Raw genomic sequence first — 19,837 nt, 5'->3', positions numbered from 1 at the left:
GACAAAAGAGAGGGGGAAAATACAGCAAAACAGTAAACAAGTACAGCAAAAACAAAAAACAAGACAAAACAGTGTCAGCAAACTGGAGAAATTATAAAAAGGATAAAAGATGTACTGGTCAAACTGTAGAGCATATTAAAGCACGAGGCAGAGTCAGAGAGGACAAAAAACAATTCTGGAGACATTGTGTCAAGCGGATCAACATAAAACATGGGATATCAATAAAAGAGGAGTGCAATAAAGGATGACAGTATTGAGATAATAATGAATCATAATAAATCATAAAAAGAAAAAAAAAAGGTCCAGGAAAATTGAGAGTCATTTTAACTTATTATTTTGAATATGTCTATTAAAAGGACCCCACACATCTAGGAACTTATCATGATTGTCTGACAAAGAGTATCGAATTTCTTCGAGATAGATACAGGACACCATATCATTGAGCCATTTCTTAAAGCATGGAGGGGTAGAGGATTTCCATTCCCGCAGAATAACCCGTTTTGTAACCACCAAACCAAACATTAGAGCCTGCTGCAGAGCCATGGGAAGAGTAACAGAGAATTTAGAGCAACCCAGAATTATCAAATGGTTTTCCAGATATAGAACTTTGCCATAAGCGTTACTATAACATTTAAATATTCTGTACCAGAAGTCCATAAGCTTAGGGCAGGAGCAAAACATATGACCCAAAGTCCCATTATCTGATTTACATTTGTCACATATTCGAGAGACACGTGGAAATAGCTTATTAAGTTTGGTTTTAGAAAAGTGCAAACGATGGATAACCTTGAATTGAATAAGTTGCTATCTAGGATTAATGGAACAGGTTTGGATCCTTGACAGACTCAAATTCCACATCTCATCTGAAATATCGACTAGTGTATCAGAAACCCAGGCCTCTTTTATATGATTAGTAGAAGGAGATGAACTGAAAAGATTAACAAAGTGAGAAATTAGCTTTTTAGAAGTAGGGGGCTTTTTTATAAGATCGAAAAAACTATGTTGCACTGATATGGTTTCAAAGTGAGGGAAATGTTGTCTGACAAAATTGCAAACAATTTACAGACAAATTGACGGTACTTGTGCTTTACTATCTCCCAATAATGCAATTATTTCCTAGCCTGATAAACCAGACTAAATGTGAGATTAAATGTGTAATTTACACACTCGCTGGCGAAAAAGGATTTTGGCCGCTGGGGGGTAGGGCTAGTTTACTAGGCTAATTATGTCCACATACTCTGCTTAACATGAAGTCATTCATTTGATCAACAAGATGTTTGCTCATTAAAATGTTTCCTTTAACACTACTGACATTTTCTAGTATGAATCATTGCTGTAGATTTGGTTACCCAACTGTATGAGCTGAAACAACTAAAACATTGAAAGATAACATTCAATTCAATTACAATTCAGTTTATTTCTATAGCACCACTTCACAACACATGTCATCATGTCTCATTTCAACGTCATCCAGTCAGTGGTTCGATGTTTTCTATCAAAGGAAAACCAGTTGATTGCATGGACTCATTGACTTGAAACCAATCCCTCACACTAAGCATGCTTGTAGCGACAGTGGAGAGGAAAAACTCCCTTTTAACAGGAAGAAACCTCCAGCAGAACCAGGCTCAGTGAGGAGACAGAAGCAGACATAGAAAAAGAAGCAGAGATGCAAAAAGCAACCAGCTCTTCAGGTGGCCTCGTCCAGAAAACACACAGCCAGGCAGACAAACTGGGAGCCAGCTCCTATGTCAGAGGATGAAGGGTTCAACTTTCTTAAATATAAGTTCTTGTGAATTGGAACAGAAGTAGGGCTGAGGCTGATGACGTTTCATGAGTACACAATCACATGAGACCGCACAAGTACACAGCCAGTTTCAAGGGAAAGTGCAAGTAACTCTTCTGGAAGGGAGTTCCTCTGCAGTAGGTCACCTCAGGGTTTCCCCCAGAGGAGCCAGAAAGGGCTAGAAATAATTATATACTTGAAAATCATATCTGAAAAGGAAACAATAAACGTTGAAACTGAACAAGTAACCCGTGCCCCACCACCTGACCTCAGAAATGTGAAATAAAATACCCTTTGAGTCCAATTCTGTTTCTGTAGGAAGCTGCATGTTGAAGAACATCTAAGCAATATAAAAAAATTATTTTACAAAAACCAGAGGAGTCAAGTCAGATCAATCCAAAAATGACATTCACCCACGGCAACTTACAAAGTTATACACTAGAGCTCCACTATATGTTTTAGATTTAGCATCATGGCAAAAAAATCACTCATCATGTAATATGCACATTGCTGCAACAGGCTTAAATTTACTTTTCAACTTAATTCAGGGTCTTTACTCTTGCAATATGTATAGTGATAGTGGTTTTATACTAATGAAGGTCACTAAATTACAACTAAATTCGTGTAATGCCAAAATCTTGTTGTTCATACAGAAAATGTTAATTGTCTGCTGTGTTTTCTTCATAGCTGAACAGCTCTGTCTGAGGGAACAAAGCCTGTCGTCTCCAAATCAATCTAAAACTGAAAATGTTTTGTTTGTGGATAAAGAAGGTTGAAGTTTGGGCTCAGATATGGAGGTAATTGGAATCATTAGTATTTGTGCATTGTAACTTTGAATTTGAAATGAAAGCATAAATATTTATGATTGGAAAATACCTTCAAAGACAGAAATAGTCCCAGATTCTTACACCCTTGGGTGCAGAAGCCCTTCCCTCCCATGGGTGGCGCTGTTGTTCGCTTTTTGAGCATGGGCTTAATGAACTGGAGGACTAGTCTTCTCACTGCTGATCTTTTTTTTCTTTCAGTGACACCAGCTGCAGCAAAGTCCGGCTCATATATCCACTTTCTACAGGCAGCTGCAGATTAAGCTAAAGATCCTGCTTCTGAACAAAAATAACTAGTTAGAACTTTGTAAATAATTATGCAGTTTTTGATAATCGTGTAGTATTTTTACCGTGAAAAATTCCCGGGACAATTGTCAGAAAAAAAACCAATAAAAAATTGCTTATTTTAGGAGTAATTTGTTGGAATGTTTAAGGAAAACCACCACTTTAATGCATTTAGACACTTCTCCCTCCACACAGCAGGTGGCGCTGAATCGCGTCGTTTCACCACAGTGTTGCTAGTGGCTAGCAGGCTAACAGGCTAGCAGGCAGCTGGCTGTCGGAGGTCCTCTGATTCTCAGCGCAGTTCCGCCTCGGTGTCACCAGCCGACGGACGCTTCGTTTCAGACTTTCCTGTCCATCCTCCGGGATGTCTCTCCTGGATAAGTCCCCAGCCCCCGGCGGGCTGCTGCTGGACGACACGCAGCCGCTGACAGCGTCGATAGAAGCGAGCCAAACGCTCCAGTCCCACACGGTGAGTGCTGCCTGGACTAACCCCGCCAACAGCGCCTGAGTTCGGCTAGGGACACAGCGCGGCCCCCTCTGGTGTTTCTGGAAACCCGAAGAACTTCTCAGAGGAGAGGTTCATGTTTAGTTGTCAGAAGAAGCTGTCTGCGCGTTATTAACCGTAAGCAGCACAAACTGAGCTCCGCAGTTGTTAAAAACGGCGCTTTAATCGTCCATTACAGCTGTCAGAACTTCATTATAATCACCTGAGCTGCGGGGTGAGTCTGTTCTCGGACGCTTTACCTCAGATTAGGCAACTTCCGGGAGATTTCCTGCTAATTTTAACACTTTTATCCCAGAACTGTTTCTTCGAGACTTTTGGAACCTAGATTAAAAAAGTAGAACCGTTGTTAGTTGTGTTTTAGCCATCGGTGGGTCTGAACTTACAGCTGGCATTTAGATTAACCAATCGAGCGATAAGGGAACAGTGAGGTCTGATATAATCAGAAGATACAATCTGATGTGATCAGAGTTTGTGTTAAAGAGTTTCCGGATCTGAAGGATTAAGTCAGATTAAGTAGAGAGAATCCAGAAAAGGAGAGCAGCTCCTCCTGTCCGATAATAGACGCAGGGCTCTGCTTGTTGTTGACAGCTGGTGTAACAGAACATCATCTCTCACCTGGATACGGTCCAGCATGGATAGGATTACTCACCTTTAGATGGGACTCATTTCTGGATGGGAAATAATCAAACACTCAGATTAGAGAATTTACAATAAAGTGCTTAAAGTTGATAGAAAAACATCTAGAAACACCGGAGATTACAGGAAAAATATAAAGTTTAAATGTTAAAAAAGAGTTGTAATTATTAACTGCCTTTGGAGTAATCAGTAAGTTTAGAGGAAAGAGATTTTATGTTAAATAGACCACATTTAATCTTCATAACTTTTTCCCCAATTGGAGTTAATTTTAATTTTAATTATATTATCATGTTTGGGAATCTTTGCTAATTTGTTAGATTTTGGTCGTGGGCTAGACACTGTCTGGATGGAGTAATGAGAAGGTAACATAAATTTGGCCAGATTCCTTGAAAGAAGAGCTGCACCATCCAAAGTGGGATGGATGCTGTCTCTCTGAATCGGACCGGAATTTCCCCAAAAGGATTGCCAATTATTAATATAGCCCATGTTGTAGTTTACAAAAATGTAGATGAAATATAACAGAAGAACTATGATTGTGTTTACTTTTTCTCTTTCATTAAGGTATCTGGATAACAGCTGTTTGGTTTCACTTTTGATTTCCAGTCAAATTCTCCACATCATCAATAATGAAACTGAACATTAATTTATCCTTTCTTTCTTCACCTTTGTCTGTCTCTCCTTTAACCCTTTAAAGCCCGATCCAAGAATAAAACAAAACAGAAAATTACTTTTTTTTTGTTTGAATTCCTTATTTGGCCTTTTAACAAAATATGTAAAAAGAAAAAACAGAAAAACATTTTTGATATTAATAATTTATTGCTATGCGATAAGTCAAGATTATTTTTTGTGTAGTTCTGGCCTCTGTTATCAGGTATATCTGATTGTGTACAATAGGATTTTGAGCAAAGTTTTTACCATTAAATTATGCAAAAGGTGTCAGACGCAAAACATTTCAGAAACCGTATGTATCAAATACGATACATGTGGCATTATATGGTTAATTTTTCATCCTCCCCTCCCTCCTGCTTTTCATGTATTCATCACTCCATCTGACTGTAGGACTCGTCCATCCTTCTGTCCCTCAACCCTTCCTCCTCTCTATTTCCTCTCATCCATTCATGTATTATTCCCTCCATCTTTCCTTCTGCTGTTTCTACGGGGTTTGCATTTAAACTTTGACCTCAGTACCAGGGACAGAGCTAGATGGGGGGCCAGGGGTGGCGATGGCCACCCTTACCCAAACATTGGCCAGCCTTACCATTTCTTCCCTCTAATACAGACGGTGACAGCAGTAAGACTCTCAAATTGAGTGTTTTAAGTTATTTAACATTTTAATTTTCTATATGTCAAAAATAACCTGACAATAAAAACACTGTGGCTAATTATACACATTAATATACTAATATTAAAGATGATAAATACAGAATTCATGCTCTTTTCAGAGGTAAGGGGGTAAAGAGAAATTTGTTTTTGCGCGTCATCTAGTAATCTTCACTGAAATCAGAGATAAATAACTAATTTAATAATAAGTAATCCATTTAATGTAGATATTAGTACATGTAAATATTATTTTTTTACAGAATGATTATTAATAAAAGTATGTAAGTAATGACAATGAATAAGATGTTCGCCCCAGAACTCAAAACTGAAGTTTTATCCACTATACCTTTTATCTAAAAAAAATTACGGATGTTTAAATTTATGCATCTATTTGTTAGCAAAGGCTGTAGGAAAGTAAAGTTTGTCTTTATTTAGAAAATCTGGATGTGGTGGTTGTTCATTTTACTTTTGGAACAGTGTAGATTGACCTGGAGGTTCTGGCTCCTATCTCCTCAGTGTACCTTGGTTATTGCCTGGCCACCCTTATTAACCTTTTCTGGCTATGCCTCTGCTCAGTAGAAACATCTGGATTGAATTCATATTTAACCTGGAAAGCTCTGTCAGTGTTCTGGAATAATATAGAAATGTGAAGGAACCCTGGTTACTACAGAAAACTGTAACAAACTTTGGCAGCCCTTGAAACCAGATCAGAAGAGTCTTGCTGAGAAGCTCAAAGTAGTTTGAAGGAAAACTGGAGTTCAGGGAGTTTTTGAATCAGATCAAGGTGAATATCTTGAGGTCTAAGGTTTAACAGAGTCTAAAGCTCTGATGGAGAGGACAGCAGGTTCAGAGCGTATGGAGGGATTCTGATTGGACGTTGAAGCTGTAGGTCGATTCCTTTCAGCTGAGCTAGATTCTCTTTTCTGTTGTTTTTGTCAGTAAGGTAAATATGTGGAACTTTTTCCTGATAATAAACGGCCAACTTGACTGATAAGCTGTTAGAAGAGACAGGGACGTCACAAACTGCTTTTATCCAAACCAGCAGCAGAGACGAACATCGATTAACGTTTGCATCATCCGACGGTTATCCAATCAGCCCCCACCTCAGAGATGCAGTGCAGAGCTGCGCTAATGGACGGTTTCTGGAATAGCTGCAGCTTTTCAGGAAGTGATGTCAGCTCTTTTACTTTAAATGTGTGACCACAACATTACCAGAGAAACCATCAGAGCGTCCAGATCGTTCTCGTCTGTCTGCTTCCCTTGTTCCCATTGATTAAACATGTGAGTCAGCAGCAGCTTCTCTGCAGAAACCTCTGAGCGGACATTTTCCTGTCCTCAATACGTGTGTGAAACGTGAATATATACTCCCCATAAACTCTGTGAATGAGTTAGTATTGTTTTATAGTCTGTAACAAAACTTATGCAGCTTTACAGCCTTTCCAGCATAAGCTTGAATGTTTTCATTATGGTGGCAAAAAAACAACCATTTTTCTTAAACAAAATATGTAATAAATAATGATTAAAGCTAATTTTTGAGACACTTAAAGAGTTTGAGATATAGTACAGATTACAAATGGTCATTATGAGGAAAATCTGCTCTAAATGTGATATGTCTTAATTATCTATTAGAATATTACTATCAGATTCAACCAAATAGAGACCTTAAATGGATAAAATCAACTCACTTAGATATTAACTTAAGATAATCACCTGGAAAGCTTAAAACTAGAGTGATTTGATTTATTGATTTAAACAGACCTCTTTACAAACAATGGTGCAAGGAGGGAAAAAGCCGACTGGCTTGTGTTCCTCTCCATCGATGTTAAAGCAAGATCAATTTCTCCTATTGACAAATGAACATCGAATAAGGAAAACAAAAACAAGGAGATAAAGTACACGCAGTATTAACATTTGATTAGCAAAAAACGATAAAAAGAACAGGAGATGAAGAAAAAAACAATCAGTAATAAAATAAAAACAGAGGAGATGGAGTAAACAATAAGAAAATATTAACTGTTTTACATAAAAGGCATTTTTTCTGATTTTTTAAGAGTACATTGGAAGATATGGCAGAAATACTGGCAGCAACTAAATGCTGTTTAAATGAAGAACACCAATCTTATTTCTTATTTATATGAGACAGACTTTTTTCCGATAAAAAAAATTGATTCCAAATCATAGAACCCCCATAGGTCTTAGTGATAATCTCTCTTAATGTGTAATGAGTCTACTACTGTAAGTTTGCAGGTTAGAAGTAAAAGTAAAGGCATTTAAAGAGGGAGAGAGAGAACCTGGTTAGTGCAAATACTTTTGTAATAAACACAGAAGTCTGATAGTTACCGTATTTTCACGACTATAAGGCGCACTTAAACATCTTTTTTTCCCCTCAAAATGTGCGGTGCGCCCTTTGGTGCGGTGCGCCCTATGTGTGTTGTAACTGCGACTTTTGAGACCACCTCATTGAGGAGATGATGAAAGAGTGGCTGAATGTAAGGAGACCAGGTGTTTTTTTTTCACTCATCACCATCGCTGTTAATCTGTGACTCAATGCGTGCCCATCTCACAGCTGATGTGAAAAACATGGGGAAACAAATCAACGCTGTGCTCGCTGTTCAACCGCTCGACATCGGTGTGAACCGGACCCAGCAGGTGCAGCAGAAGCAGCGAGTTTACATGCAAAGTCAATGGTTGACGCGCGTATAGGCGCAGCAAAAGGTCCCGCAGCGCGTTTTGAGCAGCAGGAGCGTTTAAGCATCTGCCAACGCGCTGCTGCTGCTCGAGATGGAAAAATTGAAGTTTTGCTGCTGGACGGGCCGCATCAACCAATCAGAGAAGCTGATCTGGGAGCTGACAGCGAGACAGACACAGCGCTCTGATGACATATGATATTAACACAAATGAAAAAGGCTGGATGGATGAGATGATGAAAGAGTGGCTGAGGGAGGTGTATGTGAGGAGACCAGGTGGTTTTTTCCACGCATCACCATCGCAGTTAATCTGTGACTCCATGCGTGCCCATCTCACAGCTGATGAGAAAAACATGGTGAATCAAATGGATGCTGTGCTCGCAGTTATCCCGGGGGGTCTGACAAAGGAACTTCAACCGCTCGACATCGGTGTGAAGCGGCCGTTCAAAGTAAGGCTGCGAGCGGCGTGGGAGCGATGGATGACAGATGGAGACCACAGTTTCAGGATAAGTGGAAGGCAGCGCCGGGCAAGTTACGCCACCGTTTGCGGATGGATTGTTGATGCTTGGACTAACGTTTCTGCTGGCTCTGTTGTTCAAGCTTTTGCAAAAGCCGGCATTATTTCTGAGGAGCTGCGCTGCACGGAAAGTGACTCTGACAGCGAAGAAGGGGAAATTGGCATGTCTGATTTAGCGCAGCTGTTTAATTCAGAAACAGAGGATGATGACTTTGATGGGTTTGATTAATACTTTGTAATAAATACATGAATAAAGCACAATCATACTCAGTTTTGCTCCCGCTCTATTTTTCTACCTGAAAACTTAATTCAACAGCAGCCTCTGGGCCGGGTCTCCTCCTCTTCATCACGGCGGCTGGCAGGTGTTTTTTCATCTAAATAATCTAAATCTTGCAGCTATATTTGCTGTGATCAGTGGGAATAAAGTAGTTTTAATATGTTTTTAAGTGAGAAAGGCCACCTGAAAACTTAATTGCAGTCAGTTCATCCAGATTATCTATTTCTGTCGGAGGCGCTCAGACCCCCACATACCAGCGGTGCACCGACAGCAGAAATCCCTTCAACAGCAGCCTCACCGCGGCGGCTGGCAGGTGTTTTTCATCTAAATAATTTACAGTGCAGGCACCAGGATACCGGTAATAAAAGCGAACATATTCCGTCGGCAGGTTTCAGGATTTTAAGTTAATTTAGGAGTGATCACAGCGCTGTGTCATCTGCGATGTGTCTGTCTCATGGCCAGCTCGCAGGTTTGATTAATACTTTGTAATAAATACATGAATAAAGCACAGTCATACTCAGTTTTGGGCCCGCTGTATTTTTAAAATACGCAGTAGAGCTATTTAACCCATTTAGGCCTAAAACGCCTGGAAAAAACACCTTAAAAACCTATGGCCGATTTTAAAAAATACCCCTAAAACCTGAAGTTTTTCTGTAAATTCAGCAACTGTGTCAACGCCTAGTAAATTATTGATATCTCAGCTTCTGTAGCAGATAGAACTCAAAATATATTTTATCTTTGAAATTCTTCCAAAAAAAAAAGTGAAAAGCAGTAATAAAAAAATAAAAAATTCAACCTTTATTTTTTCCATATGTGATCATGTCTTCATTGAGAATGTGCAATATAAAACGTTTTTAAAATAAAGAACAAACATTACATAAATAACTATCTGATGATTACTTATTAACAGTATTATTATGCATAATAATGCATATGTCTGTGTTATAAATTGCATACAACTTACCTCCAGATGGCCACAAATCTGTCCCGGGACATATTTTGGGGGAACTGCGTCCTGAAGAGAGGTTTACTCTGTCGCCAATAATCTCTTCGTACTGGCAACACAAGAAGTCCCATGCCCATACACAGCCCAATAAATGTCTTCATCTCCGTCACAGTCACGGGTGACCACTTTGCCATCTTTGCTCTTGTTGGAGTTTGGTTTGTTTGGTCACTGTACCTATTCGTCTCGGTAACAAGATGCATCCAAAGTTCTTCATTAAAAATATGCTCAAATGCCTGCAGCGGTGTGGTGTCTGCAGGCAAATCAACTTTCACTCCAGGTGTGCGGTTGAAAACACTCCGTGCATTGCGGTGGTAGTTCGATTGGTTCAGCGCGTTCAAAGTCATCATTTTCATCTATACCGTCATCAAAGCCGACACACTCCTCAAAATCACTGCCTTCCGACATCTCTTCTCTGTCAAACTCCTCCATGTTTGCTTGAAAAAAACTTCTTTCTTCTTGCTTGACTTATATGCTCTCCCGGCGTCAATGGTAGAATTACGCAACAGCGCCCCCGGCTTGAATGGTAGAAATGCGGTAATGCTTTCCCGGCCTAAATGGGTTAAAGGTAGTAGAGGACATGTACCTGTATATAAAAAATGCGCCCTATAGTCCGGTGCGCCTTATGTGTGTGTTGAATACAGAAATGGGACACATAACTGAGACTGCGCCTTTTAGTACGGTGCGCCTTATGGTCGTGAAAATACGGTAATCAGTTTATGAAGCAGAAGTAGAGAGAACCTCGTAAATAATGGTGCAGATGGAGCACATCTCTTATGAATGTGAGATAAATCTTTAAAAACATTTCTGAATCGTACTCAGTTCCTTTAGATATGTGGGATATGTAGCTTCCTAAACCACATATCAGTAGTTCAAATAAGGAAATAAAAAGTTGTAATTTAATGTTAACCCCTTGAAGCCCTTTGATGCAAATATGTAACGAACTCTTTGTATTACATTCAAAGCCATGACAGCATGTGCATTCATTCCCTCAGTGCCAGTTTTTACATATTTAGTGTGAAGCGAGGAACCTTTGGCCAGCTCGTGTTTGCATTAGAGCTGGTTCCTAAAAGTGTATATGTTATCACTGACCTTTGTAAATGTTGTATATATTGTTAGATATTTGTAATATACCTATATCGCTTTTTTTTTTAATAAACTGTAAAATTTGAATTTTTCCACTAGTTAAGGGAAAAAAAACAGATTTGGTTTTGTTAAATAATGTTTTTTGCTCTTTGGCGATAACAGCGATCTTCTTAAACAGTAAAAATGTTGCCATGACCATAAATGAATCCTTTAAAGGTTTAGCGGAGGAGGCTATTTTTCCAGATGGATCAACAAAATTAGTGGTCCTCCTAATTGTCAACCGTTCTGGTGATATGTTTACGTAAGGCCGTCCTACGTGCTCGTCCCCATTTTTACCTACCGGGGGTGAGTGACATGGTGGAAAAATGGCAAATCTTCTTTTGGAAAGTGAGCCTGTATGAGCGATGCAAACAGCAACTTTTAGAAACAGCGTGCACAAGGAAAAACGGGCTCCTGCACGCTATTGCACAGGTTTAATAGACGTTCCCTCTCAGGAGTAGGTACAGGGTTGTGCATGTACATTTTTATTTTTTTTTTAAGTGGAGAGGGCGGATCTTTAAAAAAAAATATCCTCCACTATACCTTTAACTGCATCATTTCTCATTTCATTGTCCTTTCGTTTTATGCCTCTGTAACTGTAATAATTAGGACTTTGACCCTGGTGACCTCAGGCTAAATAAGTAGGGAATGAACACAAGTCTCAGACAGCTGAATATTGATATATATGTGTTTTATATTTTATGTTCTTTGACAATCATACAAGTTTTGTATCGCAAATGAAGCACTCTTATTACCTAGGCACTCTCATTATCTAAGTTTCTGTTTCCTTGAGAGCATGATATCATTTGTTTTTGTACTCACGAGCTCTCTGTGCCATGCTCTGAGAATGATGCATGTGTTTTTGGTTTCGGCTGTCCACGAGCCCTGGATGGGTTCGGAGGATGCCCGTTCCATATTTTGGTTTCTATAATCATGCGCTCAAGGCTTGAGAGGAAGCGATCACTTTTCCTGATTGGGTGAAAGATTTTCCTTTGAAGTTTGGGATAAATGACGGATGGCGGTTGGCACTGGCGGGGTCTGCTAGGGTTGGGTACGGATGTCTAGCTGCGCGAATTGCTGTCCTGCCAGGATTGACCGGCCCTCCGATCCTTGTGTCATGGTAGGGGGGAAATATAAATTGTATTGAGACAATATAATTTGTATTCAGCACCGTGCCTTGATTGATGTGCTTGCTTTGCTGAGTTCTGTGGCGAAATAAAACGACACATTTTAATTCTAGCAGAAACTGTTCTTTGTGTTCATCTTTATTGCCACCTCATCCCGATCCTGCCTAAATTTCATAATACAAATATCTTCGGGGTTTTTGCTTTTATTTAACCAAACACCATAAATACGCCGTGTATCATGTCGTATTAAAGTGGTCCTAAATGTTTCTGACTTTTTCATGACCTTTTCTTTGTCTCAGGAGTACATCATCAGGGTCCAGAGGGGTGTATCCTCAGACAACAGCTGGCAGGTAAGCACACCAATCACAGCATCTGTTTGCAGCTTTATCATGTTCAATACATCTTTGATTCTAAACCAGGTTATGAAATGATTTCCGTCTACATGGGGATGTGAACAGAACTGGAATCAGACCATAATTCAAAACAAGCTCCCTCGATTCCTCTTCCTCCTCCCTGGGAGCCAGAATGGCCTCTACCCTTCAATTAAACTGTGTATTCTATTAAATGTCGCTGCTGTCCAATTAAATTTTAGATGTAGAACTGGAGTCAGGAGATGTGTTTGGCGTTTGGGTCTCATAGTATTCTAATAACTTGATAAATAAATTCAGATTGAAATAAAGATGAGATGCAGAGGTCTGAAGCTGACAGATGTGGTTCCGTTTGCTGCAGGTGATTCGCCGCTACAGCGACTTTGACATCCTGAACAGCAGCTTGATGGTGAGTTGCACTCTCTTCACTCTAGTCTCACCACAATAAACGCTGGGTTAAAGGTTAAAGTTCCTCACCATGGAAGAGGTCACTTCCTCTGTTTGATGTTAGAGAAACATGACGGTGGGCCGATCTAGTCATGCATCTCAAAAGGTTAGAGTAGAAGTCTGAGACGCTCACATTGCCTGAAACCCAGAGGACATTTGGGGCAAAGACTAGGGCCCCAAACTTTTTATAGAATAGACATCCATTATTTGTTCTACGTTTTGTCCCTCTCTTCTTATTGTTTTCCTCTCTCTGTTTTGTCATTAGATGTTAAATGTTGAATCGATGAAGCCCTTGTTGATTTTATTCACCTCAATATTGCAGCAATGATTGTGGTTTGGGTTTCTGCTTTGCAATTGATTACCATTTGATGATATTTGTCTGTTAAAGCGAAGCAAAAAGCTAAAAATGTTTGGATATACAGCATTTAAACTTAAAAGACATGGAAGATAGAAAGGTGACAGAAGTTGAGCTAAATGGTAACTAGAACCGTGTTTATTTTGGTCAGTCAGTCCAATTAAGATCCTTTTTAGAACCTTCCATCCTTCCATTTATACTCTTGGTTTATTCTTTCACAGCCGTGTTTTATTTTTATTTGTGTTGGAAAGACCTAGAAGTTAGAACTGAATCCTAATGAATCACTGCAGGGTATGAAGGGGGGGGTGACCCGGTGCTTGACCAACCTCTTGGCTGGTTAAGCAAACTCCTTGCTGGCTGATTGCGACACACTCTGAGCTTTGCTATTTCACTCTGTCTCTGTGAGACTCCAGTGGACCTCTGGGTTCTGCTCAACTCTTTATTTTCTTCCCTTTTTCTCTGAACTCCTAAATGTTTTAGGAAATTTTTGAACATATTTTGAAGGTTAAAACATTTAGGCTGTATCTCAGGAATGTGAAGAATCACCATCACCAGTAAATCTTAGTTTTATTTACCCACCAGTGCTGGAATTAGCTATTCTTGGTATTTACCCAGAAAGCTGGAGATTTATTCATTTCAGTTTATTCATATAGCGCCAATTCACAGCAAATGGTATCTGAAGGAACTTTAGAGAGACAATTCAATCAGGTGATACTTTCAGACTGATTAAATGTTTTTTTTTATAAGGAAAATCATCTGATTGCATCCAGTCATTAACTTTGCATGATTCGCTCCTCCTGGACTAGCATGTAGCAACAGTAGACTTCCACTGCATTGTGTTGATGACTCTGCAGAAATCCCTCACACTGAGCCTGCATGCAGTGGCAGTGGAGAGGAAAAAAACTCAACCAGCCTCAGAGTGAGCGAGGATTTAAGAAGACAGAAGCACAATCACAAAATGAACATGGAAGCACTGATCTATAAATATGTTCTGTTAGAAAATTGTAAACCAGCTGCAAATGTGGATCCGGATCCGTCTGGGAAAGAAACAGTTTAGCAGATGGGCTCTGAGCCAGTTTTCATGTCAAAGAGATGAAATAGAGCACATCAGTTAGTCACAGTAAAAGGTGAGTCCATGGCTATGTCTAGGAGAGAAACAGGACTAACCACTAAAAACATGCCCCACTCTTTCATCCATAATTGAAGGTGTTGATGGCAGCAGCCCATCTGATATTTCCATCCAGGATGGAGACACAGCTAAACAGAACGCTGATGAAGATTCTCAGTCATCCAGGTCATAGTCATTCCGTAAAAGTTTAAAAAACAATCCACTGGACTTGGTTTCCAAGATTTGAAGACGTTTCATTGGAGAAAGCTTCCTGGAGGGGAAGCGAAACGTCTTCAGATCTTGGAAACCAAGTCCAGTGGATTGTTTTTTTTAACTTTTACGGAAAGCTAAACAGAACCTGACCAGATGAGCTGCCATGATGTTAAAAAGCAGAGAGACGATAATTTTTTGTTAAGTCATGCCAGGATGGCGATATGGTTGGCTAGAAACATTATGCATTTTGAGAAAAGAAAGTTAAATATTATTAAGTTGTTTAAAAGTTTAGTTAATCGAGATTTGTTTATGTTATTTAAGTTTCTTTCTGCCACAGAGTTTGAAAATGCTTTTGTTTCAGAAAGTTCTTTCATTAATCGGTCTCCGCCAGTCACGTGACATTTGTTGCTAAGACGCCATTTTTGGTGGAAAAGGCGTAGTGTAAACAACCGCAGCATAGCTAAACGAAGGACTAAAGGATTGAGTTTGTTTCTCTGACTATATGGAAAAAAGTAAGCAGAATGCGAAATTACCGTACAGGTGATGTGCCAAGGTAGTTATTCCTGCGAAAATTTGTATCCCCTCGTCGGGAGCGCGCACGGAGTAGGAAGAACAACCCGAGTTAGCTCCGCTTCAATTCCAACGTGCAGAACTTGAAATTTGAAAGGTTTTACGTGTATGAAAGTTGAGCTTTACTGTTTTATTCTTTACTTCACGTGTTATAGCAGAATATCGCCAGTGATATTGATCTAAAACTAATAATAAAACACAAACGTTTGCTTGAAAGCTGGTCGCTGACAGCAGTGTCTACTCCTCCCTCTGAAAGCAAACAGATCCTTGTTCTTTTCCTCACGTTCATTTAAAAAATCTCTCATTGTTTCACAGTATCCAAATGTTCTCATCCCATTGAAAACTGTTGTAAACCATATACTTGTAATAAAAATGACATAGAAAATGGACTGCACGTGTAATCATTAAAGACTATATGCGGAAGGAAAATAATTTTTTCCTGGTTGAAATACTTAAATCTATATTTGTGTTTATAGTAACGTACAATTTATCTATGTTGTACTATTCTTAATAAACAGTTTGTCTTCTAACATCAGCCGTTTTATTTCATCCCATTTTGCCAGAAATGGCAATATGGGATGAAATAAAACCTGCTGTAATCTGTTCTCCCTGTCTAAATCAGACAAAAAAAGGCCCCAGCTTTTTCATTTTTGGCTTATAAGCATCGTTTATGATGACAATTTATTCCTGAAACTTTGGATGTGATTGAGCTTTATTTCTTAAAGTTATAAGGGGGGAACAAATTATAGCAGGCCACCTGTTATAATCTGTTCCCCCCTGTCTAAATCAGGCCAAAAAGGTCCCAGCTTTTTCATTTTTTGCATCATAAAAGATGCTTATAAGCCAAAAATGAAAAAGCCGGGGCCTTTTTTTGCCTGATTTAGACAGGGGGGAACAGATTATAGCAGGTGGCCTGCTATAATTTGTTCCCCCCTTATAACTTTAAGAAATAAAGGTCAATCAACTCCAAAGTTTCAGGAATAAATTGTCATCATAAAAGATGCTTATAAGCCAAAAATGAAAAAGATTGGGCCTTTTTTTGCCTGATTTAGACAGGGGGAACAGATTACAGCAGGTTTTATTTCATCCCATATTGCCATTTCTGGCAAAATGGGATGAAATAAAATGGCTGATGTTAGAAGACAAACTGTTTATTAAGGATAGTACAACATAGATAAATTGTACGTTACTATAAACACAAATATAGATTTAAGTACTAAATTTCAACCAGGAAAAAATTATTTTCCTTCCGCATATAGTCTTTAATGATTACACGTGCACTCCATTTTCTATGTCATTTTTATTACAAGTATATGGTTTACAACAGCTTTCAATGGGATGAGAACATTTGGATACTGTGAAACAATGAGAGATTTTTTAAATGAACGTGTGGAAAAGAACAAGGATCTGTTTGCCTTCAGAGGGAGGAGTAGACACTGCTGTCAGCGACCAGCTTTCAAGCAAACGTTTGTGTTTTATTATTAGTTTTAGATCAATATCACTGGCGATATTCTGCTATAACACGTGAAGTAAAAAAATAAAACAGTAAAGCTCAACTTTCATACACGTAAAACCTTTCACATTTCAAGTTCTGCACGTTGGAATTGAAGCGGAGTTAAGTCGGGCTGTTCTTCCTACTCCGTGCGCGCTCCCGACGAGGGGATACTAATTTTCGCAGGGATAACTACCTTGGCACGACACCGGGACTGGCAGCCTCTCACACAACACGATCGTGTCATTTCTGGTAAATAATTGTGCCAAAAGAACAGCCGCGTGTGGGTTATCTCGACTTTCCACCTATTATGGTGGTTTTCCCACGATGCACCGCGCCCGAGGTAAACATTGACGTCACCTGGCGCAGACCGATACAATTGACAATAAATTTATCATTAATTTTGATTGATTTAATTCTTAAAAATCCATATTTGTATTTTTTAGGAAATTCTGTTCATTATGTCTTTAAGTAATACTGTTCTTTGGTTTTCTTTATATATGTATTTTTTTAGGTTTATGAGTGATTTTTCTGTGTTTAATTTAATGTTTTTTTCTTTCAATATTTTGTATTTTTTATAATAAAAAAAAAAAAACATTAGGAGTTGGAATGAGAATAGAGACAGAATGAAGTGGAATTATGTGAAGTGGTCGCCATGTCCTCCACCAGCCTAAGCCTATAGCAGCATAATTACAGAAATAGCTTAAGATCGAACTATTGATATTTCAAACAAGAATGTATCGATTAGTCCTACTTGTGCCAAAATTATGTAAGGAATTCTGTAATAATGTTTTTCCTACCTTTATTGTTTAATATAGCTATTTAAGCATTGTTTTCAGTCAGTTTAATGGCATTGTGCAGCAATAAATGTACAGTAAGCTTTAGGAGCTGTATGATGGCAGATTGTAACATTTAGCAATAGAAGCTTTTTAAAACCCAGTTTAAAACTGATATCAGCAGCTGGCCCAGTCTGCTTTATGCATCTTTGTAGCTCTTTCTTGGATAAAAACTAGAAGCATTTGAGCAAACACGGGGGCTGTAATACCTTGATGATGTGTAACCAACTCTGCATCCTTTTGATTTGTCTTGATCCCAGTTGTTGGAAATTTCTCTGGTCTCTGGGAAGCCGCCTCATTTCCTTTTTCCAGAATCAAACCTCTTGGTGTTTTTCTCCAGACTGAATGTGAAGGATTTTCTTGTTTTCCTTCTTCTAGGTCTGTGGAATCAGTTTGCCGCTCCCTCCGAAGAAGCTGATCGGAAACATGGACAGAGAGTTCATAGCAGAGAGGCAGAGGGGACTGCAGGCCTACCTGGACTTCATTACCCAGCATCCCCTGATTTCTACTTCCCTGTTTGTCAAGAAGTTCCTGGACCACAACAACTACTCTGCCAACTACACAGGTTGGTTTGAGCGTTTGCACAAACCTTTCTGCTGAACTTGCCCAGAAAGGGCGAGTCGTAGTGCGAGGCGCTCTGAGAAGTTACAGAGTGATCAGAGACGGATCCAGGCCTGCATTGGGAACTGGAGCAGCTCTTTGGTCGAAAGTATTTACTAATCATAGAAGTCCCTCGTTAAAGTTTTAGGGCCCTTATCTGTATTTTTTTTTTATAAAAAGACTGAAGTGTAAACAATTACTCTCTCTGTCACAGAAATTGCTCTGCAGCAGGTCTCCATGTTCTTCAGGTCGGACCCAAAGTGGGAGGTTTTGGAGCCCCTCAAAGATATGGGTAAGCCTCACTGACGTCTCTGATGGAGTTCCTGGTCATACTAGTGTTCCTGCTAGACCTTGATCCTACCCTAAATGCATTGTTGACATCATGTGTTTCACACCAGATCATAATAAGCTTTAACGAAATGAATTCATAGCTGTTATTTCAGACAAACTGCTTCCTCTTTTAGTGGGTTTTTCTGAAAAGTTCCACTATGAGTCAGAAAAATTGATTTTAAAATGATCTGCTTTAAGAAGCAATGGATTTTAAAGGTTCTGGTTGAAGTAATGTTGGTTTATTTACTCAAAGTTCTGTTATCTGTTTTTTGTATTTTTTTCAGGCTGGAGGATAAGGAAGAAATATTTTCTCATCAAAAACAAAGAGCAGTCCAAAGAGCGCTTTCTGTTGAGCTGGGTGAGTAGGATGTCTGACTCTTAAGGTTACTATTCGGCTATTATTCTCTGCCACACATACCAAAAGACCAAAAGAAACGCTATGTGGGCAAAAAACCCCACAGATCTTTGGTTTTAAAACAATAACGGATGATTCTATCTCTGAAACTTGCTTAGAGTTTCTCCAAAGTCGCTGGAAATGTGAAACTCATTTTGGATTAACTTCATGACCAGCAGCTTCCAGTGGATTACCATGTGGTCTTCTGCTGCTAACGTTTCTAGGGGACCCAGTTTTTATGTCCAGATCTAAAACAGTTGTTATAATGTAGGTCTAGTCATTAATTAGATTAAGTTGGCTAATAACGAGAAGGAACTTTAGAATGGTTCTTAAGCTTGAACAGAATACAGATTAAAGTATTTTCTGGGTTTTTTCCACCTTTCATTTTAGTTCTTCAGAGCCCTGGTTCCTGGAAAAGGTTCTTTGCTGAAAATGTGTCCTTATCTCTGCTCAGAACCACAGATTTTAGCTGCTATGACCAAATATTTGCCTCTTTCGCCTTCCTAATCCTGTTGGTTCTGATTGTCAGTGTAGATTAGTTTATATTAGTCTGGCATTTCTGTTCGTTTGGGACTTCAATCCTGCAGGTTCAGCTCATTATTATCCTGTGTGCTGGACATTCAGAAACCTGTTATCCTTTAAATCAATAAACTAAAGCAACTGGAGGTTTTCTTACTTTTTTTTAACGTCTGTGTTTGTTCTGTCCGTAGGTGGATCTGGGTCCAGATAAATTCCTCTCTGAAAAAGACCTGCAGTCCACCATGAAGCTCCTGACCAACCTATCTGTACGTACCGTCCCATTTGAACTGCTAAGTTATGCTGATAAGTTGTACTTTCTGTGAAGTATCTTGAGCTCTGCTGCTCTGAGGTTCATGTTCTTATCAGTGAGCGACTGTTTGAGAAAACCGTGAAAACTGCTGCGCTGTGACTCTTCTGTTTTCCTTTCAGCTTCCTCTGACAAAACCAGCTGATAAGTGAGCAGAGCTAGACTTACCCGTCATGAAAGGTTTCCCTGCTGTCAATTTTATTTTCTTT

The 19,837-nt window shown here is 39.2% G+C and overlaps 1 protein-coding gene across 2 annotated transcripts in view; it reads left to right on the top strand.

Annotated features, from left to right (window-relative positions):
- Positions 1–3,126: 3,126 nt before the first annotated feature.
- The window catches only part of pxk (PX domain containing serine/threonine kinase), a 35,338-nt gene continuing 18,627 nt past the window's right edge, over positions 3,127–19,837 (top strand). For both annotated transcript variants that reach the window (XM_038295867.1, XM_038295868.1), the window contains exons 1-7: positions 3,127–3,361; positions 12,389–12,439; positions 12,819–12,866; positions 17,857–18,043; positions 18,293–18,370; positions 18,693–18,766; positions 19,513–19,587. In XM_038295867.1, the coding sequence (XP_038151795.1) occupies positions 3,257–3,361; positions 12,389–12,439; positions 12,819–12,866; positions 17,857–18,043; positions 18,293–18,370; positions 18,693–18,766; positions 19,513–19,587 (618 nt within the window). In that variant the 5' untranslated portion in view covers positions 3,127–3,256. The remainder of the gene's footprint in view (positions 3,362–12,388; positions 12,440–12,818; positions 12,867–17,856; positions 18,044–18,292; positions 18,371–18,692; positions 18,767–19,512; positions 19,588–19,837) is intronic.

This window comes from Cyprinodon tularosa, unplaced genomic scaffold (genome assembly GCF_016077235.1).
Source record: "Cyprinodon tularosa strain WSP-4 unplaced genomic scaffold, ASM1607723v1 ctg361, whole genome shotgun sequence".
NCBI lineage: Eukaryota > Metazoa > Chordata > Actinopteri > Cyprinodontiformes > Cyprinodontidae > Cyprinodon > Cyprinodon tularosa.
The sequence above is the reverse complement of the archived record's forward strand: the minus strand, read 5'-3'. Positions and strand labels throughout refer to the sequence as shown.